Genomic DNA, 16,631 nt, shown 5'->3' with positions numbered 1-16,631 from the left:
AGAAAAAAACAGAGCGGCGCGCGCACGTGCTCTGTGTGTCCCTCTCTCTCTCTCTCTCTCTCTCTCTCTCTCTCTCTCTCTCGCACGCTCTCTCGGCTTGTATCGGCTTGTAACACTCCAAACAGACAGGAAAACTTGAAATCGCATCATATGACCCCTTTAATATTTTTGTGGCAACTGCGATAACTTCAGGATTCTTTAATGGAAAAAAACGCATTTATTTAAAATATAAAACTTTTGTAACATTCTAAATGTCTTTACTGTCACGTTTAATTAATTTAATACACCCTGGCTGGATAAAAGTTTTTTTTTTTTTTTTTTTTCAGTCTTACTTTCCTCAGACTTTTTAATGATAGTGTATCACAGTTTCAATAAAAATATTAAGAAGCAGAAACTGTCTTCAAGATTGAAAATAAGAAGAAATGTTTTTGAGCAACAAATCAGCATATTAGAATGATTTCTGAAGGAAAACGTGACACTAAAGTATTGCAGTTTAGTTGTGTTTTTAATATTTTTATGTTTTGTGTCCCATAGGTCTGTTTCTACCTGCTGTTTTCCTGCTTGCTGTAGGCTTCACGGGTTGTAGCGGTGTGCTGGCTGTGACATTTCTCACTTTGTCCAGTGCATTTGGGGGTTTCAGTGCTGCTGGTGTCTACATTAACCAGATTGATATTGCGCCACGGTACAAAACCAAGACTGTCTGACTGGTTTATATGTCACAATTAGTCGGTCTGCTCAAGTAGGCTCTATAGAGCAGTTCATTACATCACTTTGCGGGCCAACTCAGCGGGATACTTCACTTTAGGTTCTCTTTAGGATTTCTTATGGGTTTTTGAATTTTTATTTAAAAGGGTCATATGATGCAATTTCAAGTTTTCCTTTCTCTTTGGAGTGTTACAAGCTGTTCGTGAATAGATAAGATCCCTAAAGTTGCAAAGACTAAAGTCTCAAACCAAAAGAGATATTCTTTATGAAAGTTAAGACTCGTCCACGCCCTCCTAAAACGCCTCGTTTAAACACACCCCCACATGTCTACGTCACTGTGTGGGAAGATTTGCATAACGCCGCCCAAATGTTCATGCAAAGAAAGAAGGCGTAACTTTGATTCTCGCTGCAGTATTGTTGCTGCCGCCGCCATGTCGTGGAGATGCTGTGTGTTTTGTTGTGAAAGCGAAACTACTTTGTTTGATCTTCCAAAAGAGGACACGACTAGAAATCAGTGGTTAAGTTGTATTTACAGCACTGTTCCAGAACAGCTCAACCCAAATATTCAGATGTGTGCAGCGCATTTTACGGAGGACGAGGACTGTTTCCTGGGAGAGTAGCCTACAATGGCAATGTTCCAGTGAATTCAGTTCCCGTTTCCCCTTCGGCGCGCATGCTGACCCTATACAGTCTATGATGCTGACAAATAATGCTGACTCACAGACTGTAAGTATGTTTTCATATTTAAAGAATTTGCCACTGATGATTCAAACGCGAGTTTTGAGCAGTGTAGAATAGCGCTTGTTGTTTGTCGTTTCTCCGATCACAAATGCAGACATGGTTTTATGTCTACGCGGCTCGGTACGCAACACCGCGTAAAAAGAACGCGGTTCTACTGATAAGTCATTATAATCCGTAATTATGTCCCCACTCGATGCAACAAATGCCTTGTTTATAATGGGTTTTAATGTTTTTGTCTCATCTCTCCGGCCAGACAGGGCATTACAGTATGGTAAGGGGCGTAACATTTCCGTCACACGCTTGAGGTATTCGACCAATCACAACGCACTGGATAGCTGGCCAATCAGAGCACACCTCGCTTTTCAGACTGATGAGCTTTGTAAAAATCTACGCGTTTCAGAAAGGCGGGGCATAGAGGAGAAACAATAATGTACAGTATGTGGAAAATAATGTGTTTTTTTAACCTTAAACCACATAAACACATTTCAGTACACCAAATACACAAAATAATGTTCTTTTTTAGCAGCATCATATGACCCCTTTAATATAATGGTTGAAAATGTTAATCATCATCTGGGTTATAGGACTACAAACTGAACAGCTCTGTGCTAAAACTGATGTCCATCAGTCTATCCATTAAGTTATCTTTACAAGCTTCACTTTTATTGCAATAGTAATATCTTCTTTTGTGCTATTTTCTTCCAGGTATGCGGGTACACTTCTAGGAATTACAAACACTTTTGGGACCATCCCTGGTGTTCTTGCACCAATTGTAGTGGGTTACTTGACCAAAGATGTAAGCTGTGTTCTTTACTTTGTGTAATACTGCAGTAGTTTAAAAGAATTCATCAGCAAAAGCTGACATTTTTTATATGTTCTCCCTTCCTTTGTCTTTTCGAACAGCACTCAGTTACAGGATGGAGACACGTGTTCTGGTTGTCTGCAGGGGTGAGCGCCTTTGGAGCCATCTTTTACGTGATCTTTGGCACTGGAAAGATTCAGAGCTGGGCAAGGACAGATGAGGAATCAGACACAGATACACACAATTAAACATTCCTGTTGACCAATTCAGAGGCATATGAGGACTGCCTTTGAGTTTTATCCTAATACTCAACACATGCTACCAGTCAGAAGTTTAGACAAACTTCATAATTTTCCATGATTTAAAAAAAAAAAAAAGTGTTATTCTAAAGACGAACATAAAATATACCTACTTTATAACTTTTTTTAATTTTTTATAAATGGACCAGATAGTGACATTTTTAGGTCACTACATAATTCCCATATGTGTTATTTTATAGTTATGATTACTGTTATAAAAAAAAAAAAAAGAGTAGCATGTCCAAACTTTTGACTGATAGTATTAATAATACTCCTCTCAGGGTTTTAAAAGGGAAATTTGAAGTGCCTTACAATGTGTAGTTTATTAGTCTGGCAATATTTATTCATTGCTGAACAATTCAGAATTAATCATAATACAATTTAATGGAGAATTCAGAGTAATTCCATGTCTTAATCTCATTCAATCTGAATCTCATTCAATGAAAAAAAAATACTCTGGACTTTATACTAACTTTCAATCAAGTGTAATGTTTATTACAGTGGTGAAATAGAACAGATTTAGGGGTATTATCTCAATTTAATTACATTTGAAAATACTTGTTAATAAGCACTTTAATGCATTAATAATGAAAATATCTTACTACTTGGTACCAGTGCTGTTCAAGTCATTTTAAACTAGCTAATGAAGTAACTGTACTCCATTAATTGTGTCATTCAGTTCAGCACTCAGCCACTTGGTTTGTTACAGATTTACTAACAGATACAGTCCATTCATATATACTGGAATTTGCCAGACATGGTACATTATTGTTTTGAAACTTGTTGAAATGTTTAATGTGAGTTTTTGATGACTACATTAAGCTAGTGCACAATTTAATTGTTACGTTTGGTAAACTAGTGCACAATAAAACATTTGAACAAGTATGACTCTTTGAGTGTTTTAAATAAACATTAACTTAAACTTAATGTTTATTTAAAACACTCAAAGAGTCATACATTAATTGAGTCACAATGGCCAGCACTTTTTTTTTTTAAATGGCATGAATATCTCAATGCTGAAAATTGTCCAGTATTACTATTTCATTTTTTTTTAAATAATAAGTGATATTCCTTTATGATGTTGATCATGCTCAATAAATAAAAGTGAATTTTTACAGTGCAGTCATATTCCATCTGCTTTGTCAGCACTTGTTATGTGTTCTTCAATATGGATGAATAGATCATTAATCAAACATTTGTATTCCTATGTGCGATTATAGAGTAAAAAATAATAAGTGATATTCCTTTATGATGTTGATCATGCTCAATAAATAAAAGTGAATTTTTACAGTGCAGTCATATTCCATCTGCTTTGTCAGCACTTGTTATATGTTCTTCAATATGGATGAATAGATCATTAATCAAACATTTGTATTCCTATGTGCGATTATAGAGTAAATAACCCCATCATTTTAATGGCTACAGTGTAAATAATAAACGAGGCATTACAGTCAACTTCTGGCATTTGGGGACTCGATTTCTCAAAACAACAGCCAGCAGATGGCGCATCACATCGTTGATAAATGGCTGAATTATTAGAATGCCTCTCAAAATTAACATCAGACAGTACTGCGTGTTTAAATGTTATATATCTTAAATTAGTGTATTATAACTAAAACAGTCAAGGGGCAATAATACCAGATATATGAACAATGTCACTGCCTATGTCAGATAAGCTCCGGCACTTTCTACTTACCTCAGCACTGTTGTACGACCCGGATGTACTTGACTGAACGCGGCAAGGTCTCGTGTGCTTGTTTACATGTGTGACAGTGATGTAAGCGTGAAGATTGTCATGCAACCTTACTGGACTTTTGAACTTTTTGTGTCATTAATATAGTGCTAACTTTGATGTGATATATCGATTTTTATCAATAAGACAGCGAATATTTGATTATTTTAGGTTGGTCTCTTTAATCGTTCCTATGGCATTGTAAATGCACCCTTTCCGTATCTCTCTCTCTCTCTCTGTGTGTGTGTGTGTGTGTAAAGGAGCGATCTTTAGTCCAATCCGGCATACCATGAGGACAAAAATAAGACTGGTAGAGTAATAAAATAACCTTTCTTGTGTTACAGTTTTACTAGCTGTCCAAGGGAGCAAAACATTTGCTCTTATGAACTTGATCTTTCCCTACCACCCTGTTATATTGTTTAATATTACTGTAGAGGAGTCTTATTTTGCTTCCTTGCTTGAAAGACATAGTCAAGGAAACATTAAGGTAATATATCTTTAGATGGGTGAGATTTTTATTAAAAATTTATTTATTATATTGACTATAAACATCTTTTTCAGCATTTTTTAACTGAATAGGTGTTGCTTCCTTTCATTCATGGACATTTGCATTTTCACCAAAGGTCTGAGACAGACCGATGGGGTTCTCAAACATGCAGATGTTTGTTTCTTGACCCCCACCCATTTGCATTTCACCTTAAAAATGCATTCACATGGAGGGGATTTGCAAGTGTAAGTTTGTTGCCTTGAGGGGGAGGTGGAGGATTTCTGCATTTCAGTTAAATTTTTTCTGTTATACACTGAACAAAATTATAAACGCAACACTTTTGTTTTTGCCCCCATTTTTCATGAGCTGAACTCAGAGATCTAAGACTTTTTCTATGTACACAAAAGGCCTATTTCTCTCAAATATTGTTCACAAATCTGTCTAAATCTTTGTTAGTGAGCACTTCTCCTTTTGCCGAGATAATCCATCCACCTCACAGGTGTGGCATATCATAATGTATAATTTTGTTCAGTGTATAACAGAAAAAAATTAAACTGAAATGCAGAAATCCTCCACCTCCCCCTCAAAGCACTTCTGAAGCTGCACAGCATTGCTATCATTAAAATACGGTTTAATTTACATTACATTTGCATTTATTCATTTAGCTGATATTTTGGTCCAGACTGACTTAAATATCAGCATTGCTGCAATACCAAATTTCAAGAGTAAACCATAATACAAAGCTATCTTACAGTGAGGCCTGCTCTGTGTTTGAGCCTTGAGGGAAAAGTTCAGGCCTTTCCTTCTGTATTGCATGACTCAACAGTGATTCATGGCACAAATTCCCCATGCCCTCCCCTAAACTTGTTGAGTGCCTGAGATAGAAACCAAATGGCAATTTATCTGGACAAGTAGATATTACGCCTGTTTGGCATTGCGCTGCTACATGAACCTGGTAAACAGGCCAGACCAGATCAAGCATCATCACAGTATACAAAAAGACATATGGTTTGAACCAGGGCAGGGTATGCTGAGGTGTGTTTGTATGTCGGGGTGGGACTTTGGACAGCTGTGCTGTGAATAGTAATCATCTTTGGTGTGTGTGTGTGTGAAGAAAATCAGAAAGAAAGGTGGGAATCACTGCAGTTCACATAGCACAATATGCCAGCTTTTTTTTCAAACGCTGTGGCATCTCTTTTTGATATCAGTCATATAACTTGTTGCTTACTGCATAATTCTATTTACTTCATTTTCAAGTATTACTGTTAAAGAAGACCATGATAATGACTGAAGAGACTTTTCGAAGGATTTGTTTGATTATTTGCTTGATCTGTAGCTTTGGGTTGACACAATTAGAGTTGTTCAGTCTTTTTTGTTTAGATTAGTTGTTTCCCTAACATCAAGCTGCCAGGAACTTTTTCATTTAACAATTTTTCATTTTATATTTCATATTTCTTAGGTCTGGTATACAACGCAGTACAGAAACAAAATGGCAAAATTAAAGTAAAAAATGTTTATATATATTTTACATTAAAGGGGTCATATGATGTTGCTAAAAATAACATTATTTGGTGTATTTGGTGTAATGAAATGTGTTTATGCGGTTTAAGGTTAAAAAAACACATTATTTTCCACATACTGTACATTATTGTTTCTCCTCTATGCCCCGCCTTTCTGAAACGCGTCGATTTTTACAAAGCTCATCGGTCTGAAAAGCGAGGTGTGCTGTGATTGGCCAACTATCCAGTGTATTATGATTGGCCAAATACCTCAAGCGTGTGACGGAAATGTTACGCCCCTTACCATATTGTGATGCCCTGTCCGGCCGGAGCGACGATTAAAAAACATGAAAACCCAGGAGGCATTCGTTGCATCCAGTGGGGACATAATTATGGATTATAATGATACTTATACTGTCTTTTTACACATTTACTGTACTGGCCTGCATGTTGTCTCATTATTATTAATGTACATAATTCATCTTTTTATTTATTGTCTATTGACTATGCAAACCATTGCTTGCATTAAGGACATCTACCAAAGACAATGACAACAGTACACTGTTAGTTCAATTATGTCAGAGTATATTTTACTCAAATAGCCAATCAATCCATATCACTGTTCTCTGTGTAATCTTTGTTTATACAAGGGAATGTGAAGTGAGTCATGTGCAACCAGTAGTGGAAATGCCTCTGTTTTTTTAATGTTATATTTATGTTTTTTAAAATTCTTATTTAAAATACTTTTATTATATTATATCTGTTGTGTTCCCATTTTGCTTTTATGACTGCAGCAATTCTGAGCTGCATGAACTCCACAAGTTTGTGTAAAACTGGATGATCATGTTCTCCAGCATGATTTGAAAATCAGCCGAAGAGCAAATTGTGCTTCAGTGGAAGCAAAAACATCAGACTATCTCTACAAAGGAGTTTTCATGATGAATGTAACAAAGAATCTGAAATAGATGCAGAATCTTTAATGGTTGTTCTAAAAATTATTTTGTCCATGCTAGGATGTTTTAAAACCATAAACTTAATTTATAACCAGGTTTAAGTTTTTTTCCTTCACATTTTAATAAGGTCCCTGACTTTTAGACCCCACTGCATGCTGCTCTGATTGTCACAGTATATGTCATCTGAATGTGTGTCTGTGCTGCTGCTCTTGACTGAAAATAGCAGCTGTCGACCAAGCATCTGTTACCTAGAGGAAGAGAGAGTTGATCGGAGGTGCAGGGGGAGATGCCAGCTCTTTGAAATAAGGCTATGAGGAATGTAAGGCATTGAAGATGGCATTGGATGCCTGTAAGGCACTGAGAGGAATAAAAAGATTCCCCACACTCTAAAAACAAAACTCTGAATGCATGAAATGCATACAAACTAAGGGAAATTACGAAAGTTTCACTGCCTCCCCTGGGCTTATGTTTCAAAATAGGATAGTTTGAATCTCACTGTTCAGCAAATAGTCCTATCTGATTGCATTTGAATCTGAATAGATGATCCACTGGGTGGAGATGCATCTGAGACAACAGACCTGAGTGCCCTTATCAACTTTGTGCTGCAGTAAATTGCTAACTAATTTGCATACAGACTGGGCTGTTGACTGTAAAAAAAAAGACTGGGCTGATCACACTGTCTCCGGGGTAAAAGACTGGTTGTTTCATAAATTAAAATAAGATTCTGATTTCTTAACATTCTTCTAAAACTGTTGTGAATGTTGTGCATGTGAACAAAGATGTCATTATTGTGAGAATAAGCACAAAGATGAGAAAGAATTTAGAAAATCAACAGCTTGCTGGCTATGCATAGTATTGTACCCACAGTAAACTACCTGTGTTGCATAAAATGAAACTTCACAGCTACTTTGACCAAAACCAGAGAATTAAATGTGAACTAGTTTAAGAAGTAAATGTGATGAAGTGATTGAATTTAAACCAATTTCAATCAGTGATAGGCTACAAAATGCAGTTTCAGTTTTATAGTGATGATTGCCGTAATTTATCATAAGAAGACCAAACATATAAACATGTGTGATAAGCATCTTATGACAATTTACATTTAAAATGGAAAGACTTTTAAAAGACAAATTTGTAGAATACATTAACATTTACGTTAAAAAGTATTCTTTATTTATGCTATTTTGTATATTTGTTAGCTGGTTATATGTGGTATGTATTCAGACATATATTTTCCCTTTATGTTTATCGCAACATATCTCAAATATTTGTAAAAATATTATTTCATACAGTCAACCAGATGCTCAGTGAAACAAAGTAGTGACGCAGTTTGTCGAGGCGGGGAGAATTTGACTCGATTGTGTGTGATTTGCGGGTGGATCAGGGAGGGAGAGGAAGCGGGGGGTTGCAGCCCAGTCGGTCCTCCTCCCGTGTATAAATTCTCCAACCAAACCGGTTTTCTTCCTCTTTCTGTTACCTGGCAAAGGGGAGCAGCAGCTGAGGAGTGAGCTCTCAATCTTGGTGAGTGCTCTCTCTGCTGGCTAGGCCTTGGTTTTTTTACGCTCATTAGTTCCCATTTAAGAACTTTTGAACATTTTTTAAAGATTTTTTCAGGTTGACGGTATTTTGAAGTTTTCGGCGTTGTTTCGCTACTCTGCTCTTATCACTTGGTTTCTACAATGGGTTTCTTTCTGATTATGTGTTTATAATAGATGTTTCTTTTTAATTAGTAGTGTATTTAGAAGAGATGGGGTTCATTTATTTTTTCCGTGTACGTCTCTTTCAAAGAATGGGAACCGGGAAAAGAACAAAGGCACCGAGAGACTTCAAGTCGCGGGCCTGTTAAAAGCCTTCCGCACATTCTCGCACCCAACAACTGTTATCAGTGACTGGAGAGCCAGCTGGCTGCATCCTCATGGATTCCTTTCAGACATTTTGGATTTTTCCCCTGTAACTTAATACCGCGTTACTCTAAAGAAACACGTGTCGCAGTTGCCTTATGGTGAACTAGGCCGGTTCAAACCCGGGGCCATCTATTACTTGTTACGAAATACCCGCTCAAAAGTTAATGATGGAAGGTCTGTTTCACTCATGTCTCCTTTATTCAATTGTACTCTTCTCTTATTAATTCAGAAACTAACCAATCATGGGAAAGGAAAAGATCCACATTAACATCGTGGTTATTGGCCACGTCGACTCCGGAAAGTCCACCACCACCGGCCACTTGATCTACAAATGCGGTGGAATCGACAAGAGGACCATCGAGAAGTTCGAGAAGGAAGCTGCTGAGGTGAGACTTTAAACGCTTCTAGTGACTGTTTCGTGAATTTCTGTGACTTAATTGCGGCACAACTCGGGAGTAACGAACCAAAATGGCGGCGGTAGCACGCGTTCCTGGGCTCAAGCCGGCTGGGTGTGGAGTGGGCGGGGTTTAAGCGGTGCTTCACTGACGTTGCAGATTCTGTAATGGCGCCTAGTAGGCCGCGCTACATGTGCGCTGGTCCCATTCAACGTTTCAAGCAGTTCTGGTTCCGTAGTTTAACACTTACAGCCACTTGTGATTTTTAAAGCTTAAATTTAATGTTTTATATAAAATGAATAAATACCTCCCTTTATTTATTTGCAAAATAGATGGGCAAGGGCTCCTTCAAGTACGCCTGGGTGCTGGACAAACTGAAGGCCGAGCGTGAGCGTGGCATCACCATTGACATTGCTCTCTGGAAATTTGAGACCACCAAGTACTATGTCACCATCATTGATGCCCCTGGGCACAGAGATTTCATCAAGAACATGATCACTGGTACTTCTCAGGTATGACTACGCTCCACCCACACAGAACTGTTTTAGTGAGTAATGTAGTAGGGTGAGGTTTAACTTGATGGCTTTTTTTTTTCTATCTTCAAGGCTGACTGTGCCGTGCTGATTGTTGCTGGTGGTGTTGGTGAGTTCGAGGCTGGTATTTCCAAGAACGGGCAGACCCGTGAGCATGCTCTCCTGGCTTTCACTCTGGGGGTGAAGCAGCTTATTGTTGGAGTCAACAAGATGGACTCCACCGAGCCCCCCTACAGCCAGGCTCGTTTTGAGGAAATCACCAAGGAAGTCAGCGCCTACATCAAGAAGATCGGCTACAACCCTGCCAGTGTTGCCTTCGTCCCAATTTCTGGATGGCATGGTGACAACATGCTGGAGCCCAGCAAAAACGTACGTTTGTCTATGCAACTTCACAGGGATGGTGGGAAATAAATTCCGTATGTGGAACTCCTCTTGGTGTACTTCATGTCACATCTTGGTTGACAATGTCTGTCTGTTTTTAGATGGGCTGGTTTAAGGGATGGAAGGTTGAGCGCAAGGAGGGTAATGGTAGCGGTGTTACTCTTCTTGATGCCCTGGATGCCATTTTGCCCCCTAGCCGTCCCACCGACAAGCCCCTCCGTCTGCCACTTCAGGATGTCTACAAAATTGGAGGTGTAACATTATGAAGTTATTAAAGTTCTGAAGTCAAACACTTGAATTGGTTTAACACATTCAACTTCTCAGGTATTGGAACTGTGCCCGTGGGTCGTGTAGAGACTGGTGTCCTCAAGCCTGGTATGGTTGTGACCTTTGCCCCTGCCAACTTGACCACTGAGGTCAAGTCTGTTGAGATGCACCACGAGTCTCTTACTGAGGCCACTCCTGGTGACAACGTTGGCTTCAACATTAAGAACGTGTCTGTCAAGGACATCCGCCGTGGTAACGTGGCTGGAGACAGCAAGAACGACCCCCCTCAGGAGGCTGGCAGCTTCAATGCTCAGGTTAGGTTTTTTTCCCCGTCAGCTTGATCACCAAGTCACTTGAATTCCAGGGTTATGTGAATGTGCACTAATTTGTTTTTGTCTTTAGGTCATCATCCTGAACCACCCTGGTCAGATCTCTCAGGGCTATGCCCCAGTGCTGGACTGCCACACTGCTCACATTGCCTGCAAGTTTGCTGAGCTCAAGGAGAAGATCGACCGTCGTTCTGGCAAGAAGCTTGAGGACAACCCCAAGGCTCTCAAATCTGGAGATGCTGCCATTGTTGAGATGATCCCTGGTAAACCCATGTGTGTGGAGAGCTTCTCTACCTACCCCCCTCTTGGTAAGTTCATGTCATGCTAATCGACTCTCTTGCATCCATATCCTTAATTTCGGTAGGTTTCTGTACTAATTATTCTCCATCCACAGGTCGCTTTGCTGTGCGCGACATGAGGCAGACTGTTGCTGTTGGTGTCATCAAGAGTGTTGAGAAGAAAGTTGGTGGTGCTGGCAAGGTCACAAAGTCTGCACAGAAGGCTGCCAAGACCAAATGAATTTCCCTTTATCACGCTGTTCCAAAGGTTGTGGTATGTTCTTCCCGACCTCCTGGAATTTCTCTAAACTTGGGCACTCTACTTAAGGACTGGCTTATGCTGATTAAAACCCATCGGAAAAGTTTTCGCAGGAAAGGAAACCAACTTGGATTTAAGTGTGGCTCCATTTATTGACTGATAGTGCCTCTTTCAGTTGTTAAATTTGTTAATGGTTTTAGAACTGCACCTGATGCCACCGTAAAATTTGGAAAAAAGCTGCTGAATAAAACTAATAAAGGTATTAAAAATTGAAGTTGTGCTTTGTCTCCTGTCATCAATGGGGTTAACTGGGTGGGATTTGGGATAAGCAACTAATCTGATTTGTCATGGTCCTTGCAGCTGTTTTAACACGTGTTGCAGCCGGGTTTCTTCTACAGTGTGCCCACTTTACTGATGTCTTCTCCTCCAATCGCAAATACTGAGTGCACCGTAAAGCTACCAATGGTGCCCCTCATCTGAGCAGTATCCATGTGGTCTAGGTGTTTTGTCATATCCCACCCCTGACTGAACCGTATAAATTTAGACGGCAGTGTGACTCGTTCCTTTTTCCAGTCTTCTCGGGGTTGTCTAGTGCTTGTAGTCGGGTAAGTTTATTACTGCCTCATCTTATTCAGTCTTGATCCTAAAAAGTTGATAGGCTGTTATAAGGAAAAGCCCTTAAAGGCATTTAGAGTCACAAGGTTTTTTTTTTTTTAATTAGATTTTTTGTGTACTTTCAGGGTAGCGGATTCAGACCAGGTTCGTTTTAATTCCAGGTTTCTTTTTCTCTACCTCGTTTTCACTGACACGCTTGTAGAGGGCACAAACTTGTTGGCAAAGCTGGAGAGAACATGGCTGGTGCTGTCATTCCAGTCCTTCAACATGGAGGACACGAAGTGAACGGTGGGAGGGGTGGGTGTTGCCAGATCTTGCAAAAAGCTGGTCTGAAAAAAATGAAACTAGCCATTTAATGTAAATAAGGGGGGTTTTCTAATTCCCAGAAAACAAACGCATTAAGGAAACCGTTGTTAGTCTCAAACAGTACGTAAGAATTTCAACAGCTGCGACTAATGGTAACTCAATTTATGCTATGTGAACCGAGCTCTTGCAAGCCGCCCCCCCCCCCCCCGCCCACACATACATCACACCATTCGACTATATCAGCCCACGACTTTATAAATCTCGTTATATTATAATATATCTATTATAACAGGCGGCCATGGCAGCACCGCAGGTGCTGCGCGTTGACGAAGAGATTTCCCCGCCTCCCTTAATCCCGTTTGATCGCTTATATGCGAATTTATTTCCAGAATTCCTTGAACGCTAATGTGTAATGCCCGGATAATGTTTATGCCGGCTAAACTAAACCCAGCAATGTCTTTCCACAGTAGATTTACAACATGGGTAAGGAAAAGACTCATATTAACATCGTGGTTATCGGCCACGTGGATTCCGGCAAGTCCACCACCACCGGACATCTCATCTACAAATGTGGAGGCATCGATAAGAGAACCATAGAGAAGTTTGAGAAAGAAGCCGCTGAGGTACGTCATCACAGCCGGGTGACTTCCGATGACTAATGTCTCGATGACAAGTATATTCTGGGCGTGTCTTTTTAAACGGCATGTGTTGTGAGCGACATCTACAGTTTAGTTTTACTGGGCTCAGTCAGGTCAAAATGTCCAAACTGAGCATATGCTTGCAATTTTTTTTAGAATATAATCATTAATTAAATATAGAGAATTATAATTAAAACAGTCACATTAATACATCACTTATAGATGTTATGTTTGAAAAGATGTTAGTCTTCTAGAAGGTATTTCCTTCCGTCTATCTTTTATTTATATTATTCTTTTGTCCATTCGGTCTCACAAACATCTCAAATATGCTTCTGAATATTCTTTCTGCATCAAGATGGGCAAGGGCTCCTTCAAGTACGCCTGGGTGCTGGACAAACTGAAGGCCGAGCGTGAGCGTGGCATCACCATTGACATTTCTCTCTGGAAATTTGAGACCAGCAAGTACTACGTCACCATCATTGATGCCCCTGGGCACAGAGATTTCATCAAGAACATGATCACTGGTACTTCTCAGGTAGGTTTTTTTAATGTCAACAAATCTATCACAGATTACGGTGTCTGTGTGTAATGGTTTTATTGTTGCATTATTATTATTGTTTAAATGTTGTGATTTTATTAATTCTTCCTTCCAGGCTGACTGTGCCGTGTTGATTGTCGCTGCCGGTGTTGGTGAGTTCGAGGCTGGTATCTCCAAGAACGGACAGACCCGTGAGCATGCCCTGCTTGCCTACACTCTGGGAGTCAAACAGCTTATTGTTGGAGTCAACAAGATGGACTCCACCGAGCCCCCCTACAGCCAGAAGCGTTATGAGGAGATCACCAAGGAAGTCAGCGCCTACATCAAGAAGATCGGCTACAACCCTGCCACTGTTGCCTTCGTCCCAATTTCTGGATGGCATGGTGACAACATGCTGGAGCCCAGCACAAACGTGAGCATCTGCTGCTTTTTCCTGGGTTGGAAGGGTTTCGTTAGGGTTTGTGATCACTGCGATTGTTCATGCTTTTTGGTTTTTATTTTCTTTATGAATAATAGATGAGCTGGTTCAAAGGATGGAAGATTGAGAGGAAGGAAGGTGCTGCCAGCGGTGTTACTCTTCTCGAGGCCCTGGACTCCATCCTGCCACCCAGTCGGCCCACCGACAAGCCTCTCCGTTTGCCTCTGCAGGATGTGTATAAGATTGGAGGTAAGCATTAACCACCAACCAGGGTTATTATAGATTCGAATTAAATTTTTAAAATATATTTAAGTGTTTTTATTTGTCTTTGGTGTTGAATTTGTAGTTTTCTCGTTTTAGTTTGTTTTCTAGTTTTGCTTTTTGTTATTACATCAGTTTTAGTATTTTAGGGCTGCCATAGTTAATGCGCCAACTGGTATAATTAAAAAATGCTTTCATTTTCTTAGTATAGTCTAGTGTTATTGCAGCAATTCTCAAATGGGTCCAAAGAAAACTTCCAAGAGGCGTCTTATTTTAAAGAGACTTTAAAATAAGACAACACAAGCATTAAAAAGCTTCATAAGCTACACTAATCAAAAATCAAGATATTTCTTTCTTCATTTGGTCCCTCAACAACTGTTTTTTCTTAAAAAATTTTTGGATACCTGTAAATATGAGGAAGGGATTTCTAGATCTGGGAAAGTCATGTAAATGAATAAAATCTTAAAACGCCATGGGCATATTTGAACTTTTTTTTTTTAAATCCTCATGTTTAATCCTTATCCAGTAAATTACAAACAGCATTTTCATGTTTAATGCAGACAGTTTTCAAAGGTTTCAAATTTTATAGTATACCGTGAAGAAAAGGAAAAAAAAAAAAAAAAAGATTTTGCGGATTAGTTAGTTTTGAAGTAATAAATATAAATTTTGTCTCAGTGTTTCCCAGTTAGTTTTTATTTTCATTTCACTGAACGAAGGTGTTTGCTTTTAGTTTTAGTTTTCATTAAAAATAACAACACAGCCTCCAAACTCAACCAGCGTCTGTCACTCATTCAAACATTTTCTGTGTGTTTCCCTCAGGTATTGGAACTGTGCCTGTTGGACGTGTTGAGACTGGAACTCTGAAGGCTGGTATGGTTGTGACCTTTGCCCCTGCCAACTTGACCACTGAGGTCAAGTCCGTTGAGATGCACCACGAGTCTCTTGTCGAGGCTCTCCCCGGTGACAACGTTGGCTTCAACGTTAAGAACGTGTCTGTCAAGGACATCCGCCGTGGTAATGTGGCTGGAGACAGCAAGAACGACCCCCCTCAGGAGGCTGGCAGCTTCACAGCTCAGGTTAGATATAAATAATAGAATATTATCTGCATGATCTTCATAATGTCGGGTGCTTTATCATGTACCCCTCTTTCTCGCAGGTCATCATCCTGAACCACCCTGGTCAGATCTCTCAGGGCTATGCCCCAGTGCTGGACTGCCACACTGCTCACATTGCCTGCAAGTTTTCTGAGCTCAAGGAGAAGATCGACCGTCGTTCTGGCAAGAAGCTTGAGGACAACCCCAAGGCTCTCAAATCTGGAGATGCTGCCATTATTATTATGGTCCCTGGCAAACCCATGTGTGTGGAGAGCTTCTCTCAGTACCCACCACTGGGTAAGTGTCATCATTTATGTTGCCATGAACATTATATATTGGACATTAATCAAACGTTCTGCTTTAATTGGAACTCCTTACTTTCCCACTACTACTTTCCAGGTCGTTTTGCTGTGCGTGACATGAGGCAGACCGTCGCTGTTGGTGTCATCAAGGCCGTTGACAAGAAAGCCTCCACTAGTGCAAAGGTGACCAAGTCTGCTCAGAAGGCTGCCAAAGTTAAATGAATCGTCCCGTCAGACACCCAGCAAGCCTCACTGATATCCTACACTGCAATGTCTCAGAACCTGAGCACGGTTTTAAAGGACTGGCTTATGCTGATAAAAACCCACCGTAAAAGCTTCAGAAGGAAAGGTGGAAACCATGTATTTCTGAACACCTTAGGAGAAAATGATTATAAAAATAAACAATGATTATTCATCAGTTTGTGCCATTATTCTTTATTGTCAGAGGTCAAAGCATTATGAATGGGTTTTGTTGTAAGTGCATTCATAAATAAATTCTTTTGAACATGATAAATATAATTAAGATTATTTTTTTAAACATTTGAATCGTGAATCTTTCAGTGTTATTACAGTTAACTAAAACAAACACTAATAGAAATAAAGCTGAAAGAAAATAAAATACAAATTTTAGATTTAAAACTTAAAAAATAAATATAAAAATAAATCCTTGGCAATTAACTTAAAATAAGTTTAAGCTGAACTACTTTTTTAAAAATTATAACGGAAACAAAAATGAAAGCAAAATAATTAAAATGAATACTAAAAATAAAAGCTAATTGAAAATGTTAAATACTATAATAGTACTGTATACAAATAATATAAATAAATAATACATTTTATAAAATAATATAAATAGCACTGTTATGTACACATACTGCACTTTTAGGCTAAAAGA

At 39.2% G+C, this 16,631-nt stretch overlaps 3 protein-coding genes across 6 annotated transcripts in view; all 3 read left to right on the top strand.

The window, feature by feature from the left end:
- LOC107589448 (sialin-like) overlaps nt 1-3,695 on the top strand; it is a 9,315-nt gene extending 5,620 nt beyond the window's left edge. Inside the window, exons 8-10 of one of the 2 annotated variants that reach the window (XM_016277898.1) lie at nt 535-682; nt 2,152-2,242; nt 2,350-3,695. In XM_016277898.1, the coding sequence (XP_016133384.1) occupies nt 535-682; nt 2,152-2,242; nt 2,350-2,496 (386 nt within the window). In that variant the 3' untranslated portion in view covers nt 2,497-3,695. The remainder of the gene's footprint in view (nt 1-534; nt 683-2,151; nt 2,243-2,349) is intronic. The other variant, XM_016277897.1, reaches the window with a different exon arrangement.
- A 4,945-nt stretch (nt 3,696-8,640) lies between these two features.
- Nucleotides 8,641-11,835, top strand: LOC107589443 (elongation factor 1-alpha). Its single transcript, XM_016277889.1, has 8 exons — nt 8,641-8,739; nt 9,352-9,508; nt 9,850-10,029; nt 10,123-10,419; nt 10,533-10,683; nt 10,756-11,012; nt 11,101-11,335; nt 11,422-11,835. The coding sequence occupies exons 2-8, from the start codon at nt 9,365-9,367 to the stop codon at nt 11,544-11,546; spliced, it is 1,389 nt and encodes a 462-aa protein (XP_016133375.1). The 5' UTR covers nt 8,641-8,739; nt 9,352-9,364; the 3' UTR covers nt 11,547-11,835.
- A 270-nt stretch (nt 11,836-12,105) lies between these two features.
- LOC107589444 (elongation factor 1-alpha, somatic form-like) lies at nt 12,106-16,154 on the top strand. 3 transcript variants are annotated; one of them, XM_016277890.1, is made up of 8 exons: nt 12,106-12,169; nt 12,953-13,108; nt 13,479-13,658; nt 13,777-14,073; nt 14,178-14,328; nt 15,160-15,416; nt 15,497-15,731; nt 15,834-16,154. In XM_016277890.1, the coding sequence occupies exons 2-8, from the start codon at nt 12,965-12,967 to the stop codon at nt 15,956-15,958; spliced, it is 1,389 nt and encodes a 462-aa protein (XP_016133376.1). In that variant the 5' UTR covers nt 12,106-12,169; nt 12,953-12,964; the 3' UTR covers nt 15,959-16,154. The 3 variants fall into 3 exon arrangements, with proteins under 3 accessions (XP_016133376.1, XP_016133378.1, XP_016133377.1); XM_016277892.1 differs by having other exon boundaries at nt 12,147-12,169; nt 12,956-13,108; XM_016277891.1 differs by lacking the exon at nt 12,106-12,169 and adding an exon at nt 12,305-12,323.
- The last annotated feature ends 477 nt before the right edge of the window (nt 16,155-16,631 follow it).

The sequence above is a fragment of the Sinocyclocheilus grahami genome, unplaced genomic scaffold (genome assembly GCF_001515645.1).
Source record: "Sinocyclocheilus grahami isolate Dianchi unplaced genomic scaffold, SAMN03320097.WGS_v1.1 scaffold116.1, whole genome shotgun sequence".
Classification (NCBI taxonomy): Eukaryota; Metazoa; Chordata; class Actinopteri; order Cypriniformes; family Cyprinidae; genus Sinocyclocheilus; species Sinocyclocheilus grahami.
The sequence above is the reverse complement of the archived record's forward strand: the minus strand, read 5'-3'. Positions and strand labels throughout refer to the sequence as shown.

Coding starts and splice junctions, on each gene's coding strand:
- LOC107589444 (XM_016277890.1), top strand. CDS start 12,965: ATGGGTAAGGAAAAGACTCATATTAACATCGTGGTTATCGGCCACGTG. Junction 14,329..15,159: donor GGATGTGTATAAGATTGGAG/GTAAGCATTAAC, acceptor TGTTTCCCTCAG/GTATTGGAACTGTGCCTGTT. Junction 15,732..15,833: donor CTCTCAGTACCCACCACTGG/GTAAGTGTCATC, acceptor ACTACTTTCCAG/GTCGTTTTGCTGTGCGTGAC.
- LOC107589443 (XM_016277889.1), top strand. CDS start 9,365: ATGGGAAAGGAAAAGATCCACATTAACATCGTGGTTATTGGCCACGTC. Junction 11,013..11,100: donor CTGGCAGCTTCAATGCTCAG/GTTAGGTTTTTT, acceptor TTTTGTCTTTAG/GTCATCATCCTGAACCACCC. Junction 11,336..11,421: donor CTCTACCTACCCCCCTCTTG/GTAAGTTCATGT, acceptor CTCCATCCACAG/GTCGCTTTGCTGTGCGCGAC.